Raw genomic sequence first — 13,608 nt, 5'->3', positions numbered from 1 at the left:
TAATCCTTACGGATTTCCAAAATTCTCAAGTGTGCGTTAAGGGGGAGGCCACCCTTAAGGTACAGTACAAGAATTTTGCAGGCCCCCTAGACGTGTTGGTTGTGGGGGGTGAGCGAACGAGTCTCATTGGACTCGATTGGTTTGAGGCCTTGGGAATTCAAGTAACAGGGCTAAATAAATTGCAAACACAGACCCTTGCTGACGTATGCAAGGAGTTTGCAGATGTGTTCAGTTCTGAACTAGGGTCCTACACAGGACCTCCTATTTCACTTAAGTTGGATCCAATGGTACAGCCCATCAGGGTTAAGCCTAGGAGGGTACCATTTGCTCTTAAGAGTAAAATTGACGCTGAACTGGACAAGTTGCTCCAGCAAGGCATTCTAGAGCCTGTAGATTCCAGCCCGTGGGAAACTCCCATTGTAACGCCTTTAAAGGCAAACGGGGACATCCGGATTTGTGCTGACTACAAGTGCACACTAAACAAGGCCCTACAGCAACATGCTTATCCTGTGCCTGTAGTGAGCCACATTCTGGCTTCTCTCAAGGAGGGGAAAATTTTTGCCAAGCTTGATCTGGCTCAGGCATATCAACAGCTGCCTGTTGATGATGCTGCAACTGAGGCCCAAACTATTGTCACCCATCGTGGAGCTTTCAGGGTGAAGAGGTTACAGTTTGGGGTGAATGTCGCTCCTGGCATTTTTCAGAGTGTGATGGAAAACACCCTGAGCGGTATTCCTGGTGTATGTCCTTATTTTGATGACGTTCTCATTGCAGGAGACTCTCCACAAGTGCTGGCTGAGCGGTTAAAGGCTGTGTTGCTTCGTTTCCGGAGAGCAGGTCTTAAACTAAAACAGGACAAATGTAAGATTGGTGTGCAGTCCACTGAGTTCTTAGGTTTCAAGATAGATGCACAGGGTATACACCCGTCTGATGCTAAGCTCAAAGCTATTCAGAAGGCTCCAAGCCCCAAGTCTAAGGGCGAACTGCAAGCCTTTTTGGGTTTATTGAATTTCTATCATGCTTTTCTACCTCACAAAGCTGCTATTGCTGAACCTTTGCACAGACTTCTTGACAAGAATGCGAGTTGGCGCTGAACCAAAGTCCATGAGGCCAGTTTCAATGAGGTTAAAGCCTTGCTTACATCCAATGCGGTGTTGGCTCATTTTAATGAGCAGTTGCCAGTGTGTCTGGCTTGTGATGCCTCACGCTACGGTGTGGGCGCTGTTCTTAGCCGACGGCTGATGGGACTCAGGTCCCTGTGGCTTACTACTCTAGGACCTTATCTGCTGCTGAGCGCAACTATGCTCAAATTGATAGGGAGGCTTTGGCTCTGGTGGCTGGCATTAAAAAGTTCCATGACTTTATCTATGGCCGCCATTTTACGGTCTTCACTGACCACAAGCCTTTGCTGGGGCTATTCACTACCTCCAAACAAACCCCTCATATCCTGTCCCCTCGTATGCTGCAATGGTCCATCTTCCTCTCAGCTTATGACTATTCACTGGTCCATAAGCCAAGTAAGGAAATGGGTCATGCAGATGCTTTAAGTAGGCTGCCATTACCTACTGTGGAGCCTGATCCCGCTCCTGCTGTACACATATTGTCTATTCAGGAGTTGCCTGAATGTCCCCTCAATGCTAGGGATGTGGCTGCTGAAACTGCCACTGACCACACGCTCAAACACGTGCTGCCATGGGTCCTATCTGGGTGGCCTGACAGGTGCCCTGCGGAGGATTTTCAATGTTTTTGGGTCAAGAGGCATGAGTTGTCCACTTTCAATGGCTGCCTCCTCTGGGGATCGAGAGTTGTGATCCCGGCCTCATTGAGGGCTAGAATCTTGATTTCATTACATGAGGGCCACCCTGGAATTGTCAGGATGAAGGCGCTTGCACGCAGCCATCTGTGGTGGCCTGGCATTGACCAGGCCATCGAGTCCCAAGTCCATGGGTGTCATGCCTGCCAACAGTCCAGGCCTGAAATGCCCCAGGCCCCTGTACACAGGTGGGAGGAAACACACACTCCATGGTCTAGAATACATGTAGATTACGCTGGGCCCTTTCAGGGTCAATTCTTCCTGGTTGTTGTTGATAGCCATTCCAAATGGCTGGAGGTCGTGCCTGTGTCTTCTACCACAGCCGCCAAGACTATTCAAGTGTTGAGAAACATTTTTGCTGCACATGGGCTGCCAGATGTTCTAGTGTCGGATAACGGTCCTCAATTTACTTCTGCTGAGTTTCAGGGATTTCTCCGGACCAACATGATCCACCACGCTGCTTCGGCTCCCTTCCATCCTTCCACCAACGGTCTGGCTGAACGGATGGTCCGCGTCACCAAGGACGCCCTCAAGAAGCTGACTTATGGCAATTGGCATCACAGGTTGGCTGACTTTCTTCTGGCACATCGTACTACTCCGTGCACTGCCATGGGTAAGTGCCCGGCCAAACTCCGCTGGGGTCGTCAGCTCGTGACTAAATTGGACAGGCTGCATCCGGAACGTGTAGCTGCACAGGTGTCTCAGCCACACCCACCAAGGGTCCTACGTGAAGGTGATCCTGTCTGGGCCAGGAATTACGGGCCTGGCCACCTCTGGGTCCCGGCGGTGGTCTGCAAGGTCTCGGGGCCTCTGTCCTATGAGGTGTCCCTGACAGACGGCTGCGTGCTTCGCCGCCACATTGATCAACTACGTGTGAGATGGGACTCGCCTATGGTTCCTTCTCAGTCTCCTCTAGGGGGGGGGAAGGAATGGGAAATGCATTCTGGGAATCAAAACCAACAGCCAACGATGGCTGTGGGGAGTGAATCGGGTACTCAACACCCAAGCTCCACAGGCCCTACAGGTAGCAGTTCTTGGGAAAGGGGGTACACAGACACCCACACACACACTTCAGCCTGGGAGTCCCACCGGTGGCAGACTAATTATCCAACCCTAACAAGCAATACTCCAGACACGGAGAATACCTGGGAGCATACTCACAACTCACAACATGCAAGAAAGCAGGCAACACAAAGGGGGAACATGTCCTTTGCTGAAGGGGCTCATAGAAGGATGTCCTCACGCATCAGGGCTAACAGGGAGGCATCCCTAGACCCTATCACTACAGAAACGAGCCAGGAAAACCGCACTCCGTCAGGAAACACGGAAATGAGTTCAGAGGGGTTAGACAACTCCATAGAGGGTAGGTCAACCAGGTTTAGCGATCATCAGGGCCCTGACTGCGCGAATACAGGAGACGGGCAGGAAAGTCAAACTGAAGTCACCAGTCATCCACAGGGCAACTCACCTAGTGCAAGAAGTAACGGGGAAAACAATACAGACTCCCCAGGTCCGAGAAGGTCGCTCAGGGTAAGAGGCCCTCCCAAATACCTAGCCGATTACGTAAGGTGAGCAGGTTAATAGCAATAACTGAATTAAAGCTCCAAGCTGGTTGACTGTAAGGAAACAAGGTTGGGGGCCACTGGGTCTGGTTCAAAGGAACAGTCCCACACCTTATGCACTGTGTGACATTAACTCATTATTAATTATTTTTACCATCACTTGGATGGCGTCCATGTGGGCGCAGTATTCTTTCATCTAGGGGGAAGGGGTGTTGTGTCCTGAGCCTGCAAAGGCAGGCTCAGGACGTTGCAAGAGTCCCGGGCATTTGCAGAAGCTGCCTGGGACCAGACTGAGTGGCGCCGGCCTTGCGCGCATGCGCAAGGCGGGAAAAGATAGTATTGTGATTGGTTGAATTTGCCCGGGGATCTGAAGGTATAAATAGAGGCCTGCGTGCCTCTGCTCAGGTTGTTCGTAGAATGGAAGCAGAGAATAAAGACTTGTTAGAAATGCTTCGTCTCAAGCGCCATTATTCTCCGGACTTAACAAAATGGATCCAGGAAATTACAGACCTATCAGCCTGACCTCAATACCTGGAAAGATTCTGGAAAAGATAATCAAACAACGAATCAGCAAACAAAGAGGCAAACAAAGTCATTACTAAAAGCCAACAACGGTTTATCAAAAACAGATCATGCCAGACAAACCTTATTGCATTCTTTGACCAAGTGACAAAATTAGTGGATCAGAGGAATGCTGTGGATATAATTTACTTGGACTTCAGTAAGATATTTGATAAAGTAGATCACAACCTACTACTTGATAAGATAGAAAAATGTGGATTAGACAGCATCACCACCAGATGGATTTGTAGCTGGCTGACCGGCCATACTCAGCGTGTGGTACTCAATGGAACCGCATCTACATGGAGGGAAGTGTGTAGTGGGGTGCCCCAGGCTCTGTTCTGGGCCCAGTGCTCTTCAACATCTTCATCAATGATTTGGACGAGGGGATAGATGGGGAACTCATCAAATTTGCAGACGACACCAAGCTGGCAGGAATAGCCAACACTCCAGAAGACAGGCTTAGGATACAGGAGGATCTGGACAGACTTGAACATTGGGCGCTATCTAACAAAATGAAATTCAATGGTGAAAAAAGTAAGGTTCTAATTTAGGCAAGAAAAACCAAATGTACAGGTGTAGTATAGGGAGTACCTTGCTCAATAGTAGTAACTGTGAGAGGGATCTTGGAGTCCTAGTGGACAATGACTTAAATATGAGCCAGCAGTGTGCTGCAGCTGCCAAAAAAGCCAACACAGTGCTAGGCTGCATTAACAGAGGGATATTAATACCACTTTTCAATGCCTTGGTAACGCCACACTTGGAATACTGCATCCAGTTTTGGTCACAACGACCAAAGGGTTGCTGAAATTGGGTATGTCTAGCTTAATGAAGAGAAGGACAAGGGTGGACATGATAGCAGTGTTCCAATATCTCAGGGGCTGTCACAAAAAAGAGGGAGTCAAACTATTCTCCAAAGTGCCTGAAAGCAGAACAAGAAGCCAAGGATGGAAACTAATCAAGGAGGGAAGTAACCTAGAACTAAGAAGAAACTTCCTGACAGTTAGAACAATTAACCAGTGGAAAAACCTGCCTCCAGAAGTGGTGAATGCTCCAACACTGGAAGTTTTAAAGAAAAGAATGGACAGCCATTTTCCAAAATGGTATAGGGTTTCCTGCCTGAGCAGGGGGTTGGACTAGATAACCTCCAAGGTCCCTTCCAGCTTTATTATTATTATTATTATTATTATTATTATTATTATTATTATTATTATTATTATTATTATTATTATTATTATTATTATTATTATTATTATTATTGGTCATCGCGCAGTCAGCCAGATATTCAGACTGGATTTGGCATTTTGTCTACCTATCGAATCCTTGCCAAGGACCTGGGATAGGCAGATGTGGATGTTTGATGGTATTACAGATATCGTTGTAGGATGGAAGCAGTTCCTAGTAAGGCTGCCTTTTGCAATTGACTAATGGCGAATTTGTCAATGCCAATGGTGTTCAAGTGGTGCTCCAGTTGTTTTGGGATTGCACCCAAGGCACCTATTACTATTGGTACTACCCTTGCTTGCTTTTGCCACAGTCTTTCTATTTCTATTTGTAGGTCTTTGTATTTTGTTATCTTCTCCAGTTATTTCTCGTCTATTCTGCTGTCTCCAGGCACTGCCACGTCCACTATCCAGACTTTTTTTGTCTTTCTTATCGACAATTGTTAAGTCCAGGGTGTTATGTTGCAGGTGCTTGTCTGTTTGAATTCTGAAGTCCCAGAGCAGTTTAATTTTATCATTTTCTATGACTTTCTCTATTTTATGATCCCATCAGTTCTTGCTTTCAGGCAAATGATATTTCTTGCAGATCTTCCAATGCACCATTGTTGCTACTTTGTCATGCCACTGCTTGTAGTCAATCTGTACGATCTTCTTGCAGCAGCTTACCAGGTGGTCCACTGTTTCTTCAGCGTCTTTGCAAATGTTTTATATTGTTTTAACATGCTGTGAGCCGCCCTGAGTCCCATGGGGAGAAGGGCGGCATATAAGTTGTGATAAATAAATAAATAAATAAATAAATAAATAAATAAATAAATAAATAAATAGGCAGCACTTACTGTCTGTTGCTGTCTTCTCAATTTTGACTTTATATGCATTTGTCCTTAAGGCTTGATCTTGTGCCGCCAGAATTAGTCCCTTGGTCTCTTTCTTCAATTTTCCTGCTCTTAGCCATTGCCAGGTCTTGTTATTATCTGCTTTCCCAGCTATTTTTTTTTTTAATGTACTGGCCATGTAGTGCTTTGTCTTCCCATGCCTCTATTCTGTTCTTCATTTGGTCTTTCTTGTAGGCCAGTTTGGTCTCTCAGTAGTCAGTAAGCCTTCCTGATATACTAATTTTAGTGCATTATTATTATTATTATTATTATTATTATTATTATTATTATTATTATTATTATTATTATTATTATTATTATTATTATTATTATTATTATTATTGAAAGCAGCAAGTTTTGTTTGATCTTCTATATTTAAGATCCTTTGCCTTAATATTGATCTAGCTTGATCTAACTCTAAGTTAAGGTTTTTTCAAAGAAATGTGTCCCTGCAAGCTCTCTGGCTTGCTAAACAACAGCAACATTTTTTTTATTTGGAGTAGATTTTTAAGAATACTGTACCTTTTTCTTTGTACCAAAAAAGTTGTTCTCTTTCCTTTAGTACTTCCTGAAATATAACACAAGCAGAGTGAATTTAATTATTTTTCTGTCTTACTTCTTCTTTTCTCTTACAAAAATGAAAATGCACAAGAATCTGACACATGGGCTTGGTGATGTGCCAATTTCCTAATGAATATTCAGTTTTGTGTGACCATTTGTTCTCTGCTTCTCTGCACATCTGCAACACTCAAGTGGCTATAAGAAGATGCATATAAGAAGAAAATATTTGCATATGCCCTTAGTATTACTAGGAAAGTCTGAAAGTTGAGTCATAGCACCTGAATGTCTTTTCTTTTTTGGTTTGAAATGTTTTGCTGCTTATCCAAGTAGCTTCTTCAATGTGAGCTTCAGTCGTCAGCTCAGACTGAAGAAGCTACTTGGATAAGCAGCAAAACTTTTCAAACAAACAAAGAAAAAATAAGACCAATTGCCATGGCTCTAACTGGATGACTGAGAATCTTCTTCGACATATTACTATGAAAGATAATCCCAGTGTGGATGACATGTCAATAATGTCATTTTTCCAATTGCATTCCTCATTCTTTGGTTGTACTCTGATATGTCACTTTCCATGTTTAGCAAGACTGGGGATTATTGCCATTTCTGCTTCTGCTGAACATGAAATTGATTCTTTTTCCTTGCCTTATGTTTGCACTAACATTAAACTATACCTATCTTGTCTCCTACATTCACCAATGTCTAGTATAATAGAATAGAGCTGGAAAGCACTTTGGAGGTCTTCTAGTCCAGCCCCTGCTCAGACAGGTGAATGTCCAGTCTCCTCTTAAAAATCTCCAATGATGGAGCGCTCACGATTTCTGGGGGTAAGCTGTTTCACTGATTGATTGTCCTCACTGTCAGGAAGTGTCTTCTTAGTTCCAGGTTGCTTCTCTCTTTGGTCAGTTTCCAACCATTGTTTCTTGTCCTGCCCTCTGGTGCTTTGGTGGACAACCTGGCCCCCTCCGCCTTGTGGCAGCCTCTCAGATACTGGAACACTGCTATGATGTCTCCCCTATTTCTTCTTTTCTTTAGACTAATCAAACCCAAGTCCCATAGCCATTCTTCTTATGCTTTAGTCTCCAGGCCTTTGATCATCTTAGTTGCTCTTCTTTGAATTTTTTACAAACTCTCAACATCTTTTTTGTGATATGGTGACCAAAATTGGCTGCAGTATTCCAGGTGTGGTCTTGCTAGGGTTTTATAAAGCAGTAATAATACTTCGTGTGATCTTGGTTCTATGCCTCTGTTTATACAACCCAGGATTGTATTAGCTTTTTTGGTTGCTGCTGCACACTGCTGGCTCATAGTCAAGTGATCGTCCACTAGGACTCCAAGGTCGCTCTCATAGTTACTGTTTTTAAGCCAGGTCTCGCCCAATCGTATTTGTACCTTTGGTTTTTCCTGCCTAAATGGAAGACTTTGCTTTTCTCCACATTGAAACTCATTTTGTTGGATAAGGCCCATTGTTCAAGTTTGTCAAGATCTTTTTGGATCCTGAGTGTGTGGTACCCCACTGCTTACTTCTCTCCATGTGGATGTAGTGCCATTGAGGACGACTCATTGAATACGGTTTGTTAGCCAACTACAGATCCATCTGGTGGTGATGTTATCTATTCCACCTTTTCCTAGCTTACCAAGGAGTAGGTTGTGGTCTACCTTGTCAAATGCCTTACTGAAATCTAAATATACTACATCCACTGTGTTTCGCTGGTCTACTAGTTTAGTCACTTTATCGAAGAATGAGATGAGGTATTTCCCAGGTGATCCAGGATTTATGAAAGATGTGGTACAGCGGTTCTGAGATAACATCTGCCAACTCCTTCAGGACTCTGGGATGTACTCTGTCAGATCCCAATGATTTGTATTTGTCAAGGTTGGATAGGTGTTCCCTTACCATTTTCTTGCTTATTTTAATTTTTGTTTCTGGCATGTCTTTTGCAGTGGGTTTTTTTTTGGTGTGTTGGGCTATAGTTTCTTTTTATGTGAAGACTCACATAAAGTATGAGTTAAACACCTCTGCTTTCTCCCTGTTGCCTGTAATTTCCTTGCCATCTTCTCTCTTTAGTGGGCCAACAGTTTCCTTGACTTTTTTCTTGTTGTTAATGTGTTGGAAGAAACTTTTTATTGTCCTTGATTTCTGTTGCAAATCTTCGTTTGTTCTGAGCCTTTGCTTTCCTGACTTCATCTTTGCATGTTCTGGTTGTCTGCTGATAATTGGCTTTAGTTATGTGTCCCTCTTTCCATTTTTTGTATTTGTTATTTTTGTCTTTTAATTTGTTAGAGAGATCTTTGTGCAGCCATGCTGGTTTCTTCTTGGATTTCTTGTTTTTCTTTCTCAGTGGTATTGTGCTGGTCTGGGCTTTTGTGATCACATTTTTCAGGGTTTCCCAGGCTTCCTGGGTTGTTTTCTCCTTAAAGGATTTCCATCCATGGGACTTTTCCTAGGTTCTCTCTGAGTTAGTTTTGAAGTTTAGGACTTTAGTTGGATTGTTTTCTATTGCTAGTGTTTGCATTATATTAAATTCCAGTATGACGTGGTCACTTTCTCCCAAGGTTCCAGTAATTTCGATTCCCTCTATGACTTCTTCTTCTCTGTTTGTAAAGATTAAGTCCAGTATAGCTTTGCATCTAGTTCCCTCCTTCATCTTTTGGGTGACAAAGTTGTCGGCTAGGTTGGTTAAGAATCTGTTTGATTTCCTGCTCACTGCAGAGTTTGTCTCCCAGTTGATATCTGGATAGTTGAAGTCTCCCATTACTACTGTGGTATGCTTCCTACATGCATTGGTTAACTGGCTGGCAAAGAGTTTGTCTATTTCTTCTGATTGGTTGGGTGGCCTATAATATACACCTATGACAGTCACTTTTTTTTCTTTTATATTGACCCATATACATTCTGGAGGCATTTTATCTTTGATCATGTGCATTTTTGCAGATATGTAGTCTTCTCTTACATATAGTGCAACTCCTCCCTCCTTTTTTTGTAAACCTGTTTCTTTTGAACAATTTGTATCCATCCATTAGTCCATTCCATTCATGGGTTTCATCCCCATGGTTTCTGTTATGCCAACTCTGTCATATCCTCCCTCGTGTACTATTGCTTCTAGTTCAGCCTGTTTGTTCCCCAAGCTTTGAGCATTTGTATATAAGCATTTAAGACTTTGTGCCTGTCCATGGGAGTGTTTCCTGTGTCTCCTGGTTGTTGTTTGAGTTTTTCTTTTTTTCATCACTGCCTACCTCATTGTTTGCTTTGTTTTCATGGGATTTGTAGCTTCTGTCCATTAGTTCATAAGAATGTTTTAGTTATCGTTAGCCATTGTGCAGAGTAAATAGAACTTTGGAATCAAGCATTCAGATGTTTTGGTAATATAGCATTATATATTATATTACAGCTATATATAAGTTTGCTAATATCTCCACTGGTAATCTCACATGGTGGTATCTTTCCAAGGCAATCATCAAGTAAATGGATTTTTCAATCAGCACAACTGAATATCAAAACAGCCCCTTAGTATAACTAAGGTACATTGCAAAATATTTGTACAAGGTGCCTTTTTGCAGTTATGTATGAACACAGTTTCATTCTCTTAGCTTTCTCCTTTCTGCCATTGTAATGTCTACATGCAGATTAATCTCATTTTTCTACATCTTGCTAAATTTTAGGCTTGCAGATTTTATGTAATTGACCATTTCAGTTGTTTGGGTGGCTTCTTTTCTTATATTATTACATCTCTTTTGTTTCTCCACTGTTGCCTGTTGGTTTAGTTTTTTGATCCTGTACTTCCATGTACAGCACTATCACTGTTACTAAAATTGCTTTGCTTCATATTTGCATAAACACAATGTCCTGTTAGGAGACTTAAGATTTTATTTAAAGTATTTTAACCAAATTCCTTTGAACCAAATTCCTTTGTCTGGATTATCTCTAGTCAGATATGATGTGGCAATTGTCCCAATATTGTTTTTCTCCTAAAATTGCACAAGCAGTCATTTGTTTGTCCCATTGGTATAATATACCAGGAAAATCACTCATTTATACTAAAAGCTGCTTCTGAAGGCCTTTGTAAAAGCAAAGTATAAATATCTAAGTAAAAAAACACCCCTATGTATTATCAACTTTGCATCAATTTTGCATTTAACTCTAATAGCATTTAAGGGATCAAGCAATTCTAAATTAGAAATTTTTATGAGGTACAATAGTTTTCACGTGGAACCCCCCCCTTTTTTTTCATGAGGGAAATTTTCAGAGCAGTGTCTGAAAAATACTATTTTTCTCCTAAGGATTCCTGAGATTCACTTTGAGGTGGCGAACAGCTGAATTTATTCCAAACTGTCTTTGATTGTTATAAATAAGAAATCTGTAATCCTAATCATTGAGATAATATTATTGCTCAAACAATCTTTGTAAAGATTGTTTGGTTGACAATATTAAATATATTGATAGCAAATGTACCATTCTCTGATAATTTAATATTAATGGATAAGGAATGTCACTTAAATACCTTTACGCAAATATCTTTTCAATTTTCAGAGTCATTGCTTTTCACCAATTTGTAGAATTATTTCAGTGTTATTTTCTGAGGCATCAGAAAAACAAGCCAAGGAAGAATTCAGCTCAACTGTATATCATGAGGGCACAGAAACTGAACTGTGAACTAATTTCATGGGAGAGAGCAGGAAGGAAGATTTTTAATTTAAACTCCATTATTTTGAAGAAAATCCTGGACTTCAGGGTCAGCTTCCTTGCCTGTGTACAGAACATAGTACCTCTAACTAAAACGAAGGAAGTACTTGATTTCTGAAGTCAGGTTTACCATGAAAAGGTAGAGAACTTCTTTTGTACCTGATGCCTTAAAGGCAAGTGTGGTTTGGAAAGCAAAACTTATTTTACTAGAGTTTCAGATGCCTGGAAACTATATCCTTTCACTAAATTGCTATATAATATGCACACATTTATTCCGATTTATATAAGCAGAAGATTGTACAGGAAATCTATAAATTTTTCAGTACTTCTCTTAATTATTGTTAGAATGGAATCAGCCTTTTCACTCTCTGAGAGTCCACTGTGAAAGCAGATTCTCAGAGAGCTAACAACTGACCTTCAGAATCCTAATGACCGGATGACTGCTAAGGAATATAAATCCTTCCATTCCCCACCATTTAGCCAGAACTGAAGAAGCTTCTTGGTTGAGAACCAAAATGTTTTCAAGAAAAAAACCCAACTAAGTCCAGTTGCCTTTTGAAAAATATCTTTGGGACAATATTGTAAGAATTTTGGATTGAATAAGGTCAAATAGGGTTTCAGTTATTTTCTTTTTCCTATTAGTGTGCTTGGCTGTTTGTTTGTATTTTTAAATTTTAATCACAGTTTCCCTGTGTATTGTAAATAATTTTAACCATTGTCCTTATTAAAATAACTTTGAAAATGCTAAAAATACCTCCCCCCAAAAGCATACATACAAACTCAATCCTTGGGCGAATATCATGTTTTATACTTTTCCATTGTATAAACTCATTTTCTATTCTTTATGTCATCTTCTGTTCTTCAAACAGCTAGCAGACCATAAAGGACCTTTTCTTTTATGTTAGAACTGCAATATTTGCTCTGATAAAAGCTTGGCGACAGTCTAAGTAATCAGATCTTCATATCTTTTAGATTAGACCTTGCCCCCTACTTATTAAACACTTAGGGAGACTTATTTTTGATGGAGTTATATTGAATATTCTTCAGCAACAGTTGCTCATTTATATGCTTGAAAATTATCTTTAATAAAAATTTCCATTTATGGGAACAGATGTTAGACTAATTACCTTCCAAATTTATTTTTAATACCGTTGGCCATTTTACAGTTTTCTGTCTCTAAAGATAATGTTAAAGTATGTATTGTCTGTGTGTGTGTGTAAACAGATACCATCTGGATCCAGTAATTTGCTTATCTCAGTTTATCTATAAGAACTAGAATCAATATCAATGCTATTTGCTCCAGTTGCTCATATTTGTTTCTTGAAAAATCATTTTAAGTATATGTCATATTCTGTATTAAGGATAGATGCAACAGACTGATTTGCTTACAACACAATCTGTGTTTCCTATTTTAATACGCTTTTTCTGTAATGCTTTTCTCCTACCGATCACAATGTTGATTGCTGCCAATAGAGTCATATTCATTGCCCTTGGTGTCCTTGAATGACCCAGCAAATAAACTTTCTGAGGAAATGGTTGCCATTAAATACATCTTGTAAACTAGTTTCTTGTTTTTTTTGAAGTATATCAGATGGACTAGTTTTAGATCATCACTTTTTTCTTTCCATATACCGTTTCAATCATTTTCCTATCATATACATAGGAATAAAAATAGGAGCTGAGCAAGGAGGTTTTCTCCCCTTTCTTCTTTGTTGATTGATAGGAAAAGCAAAGTATCAATTGAAATCAAATAGTTCTTTTCAATATTTTATGAATAGAAATCTATTACTTCTGTTCATTATTATGCATGTTTTTTTGTCTGTCTAGAAAATAGATTTGAGTCTTTTGTAAAAATAAAATTTAAATTGTGTTTGTTCAATTGAATTTATATGAAGAAAATGGCTTCTTTTCTATTATTTGTTTTCCACCATGCCTCTATTTTGGGGCTTCCCACAATCATGGGGCAATTTTGTTGGTATAGGACACTAAGATTTTATGAACACTGTGGCATATCTTTTCCATTTGCCCATACGCTCTCTCTCCCCTTCTCTTCCCCCCACTCTGTGACAGGATAGGAAGTAGTTTAGTTGTGCTTACTAAATTCTGAACTACCTCTAGCATGAGATAGATTGAGGGCTACTGAAATTTACCCAAAAACTACATGCAACTCTAAGACTGCAAATTATATACTGCTTTTCTAATAGAATTTTTAATCTGACATTTCTTCTAGATAGGAATGAGTGAAATTCATTTGAAAAATGGCTTCAAAAGATTCATCTTCCAATTCCTTTTCTCCTGTTACACTCACTAGTCACTGAACAACTGTACAAGAAGC

At 40.6% G+C, this 13,608-nt stretch overlaps 1 protein-coding gene across 1 annotated transcript; it reads left to right on the top strand.

Moving 5' to 3' along the window:
* Positions 1-125: 125 nt before the first annotated feature.
* On the top strand, positions 126-2,488 carry LOC107283673 (uncharacterized protein K02A2.6-like; the record flags this gene model as incomplete). Its single annotated transcript, XM_029283271.1, has 4 exons — positions 126-802; positions 1,132-1,141; positions 1,397-2,352; positions 2,455-2,488. Coding segments are annotated over 4 exons (1,677 nt in total), but the record flags the coding sequence as incomplete, so codon positions are not given.
* Between the last annotated feature and the right edge of the window lie 11,120 nt (positions 2,489-13,608).

Source organism: Protobothrops mucrosquamatus, unplaced genomic scaffold (genome assembly GCF_001527695.2).
Source record: "Protobothrops mucrosquamatus isolate PMUCROS unplaced genomic scaffold, P.Mucros_1.0 scaffold45, whole genome shotgun sequence".
Taxonomy (NCBI): domain Eukaryota; kingdom Metazoa; phylum Chordata; class Lepidosauria; order Squamata; family Viperidae; genus Protobothrops; species Protobothrops mucrosquamatus.
Note: the sequence above shows the minus strand (reverse complement) of the source record. Positions and strands in the feature narration are given on the sequence as shown.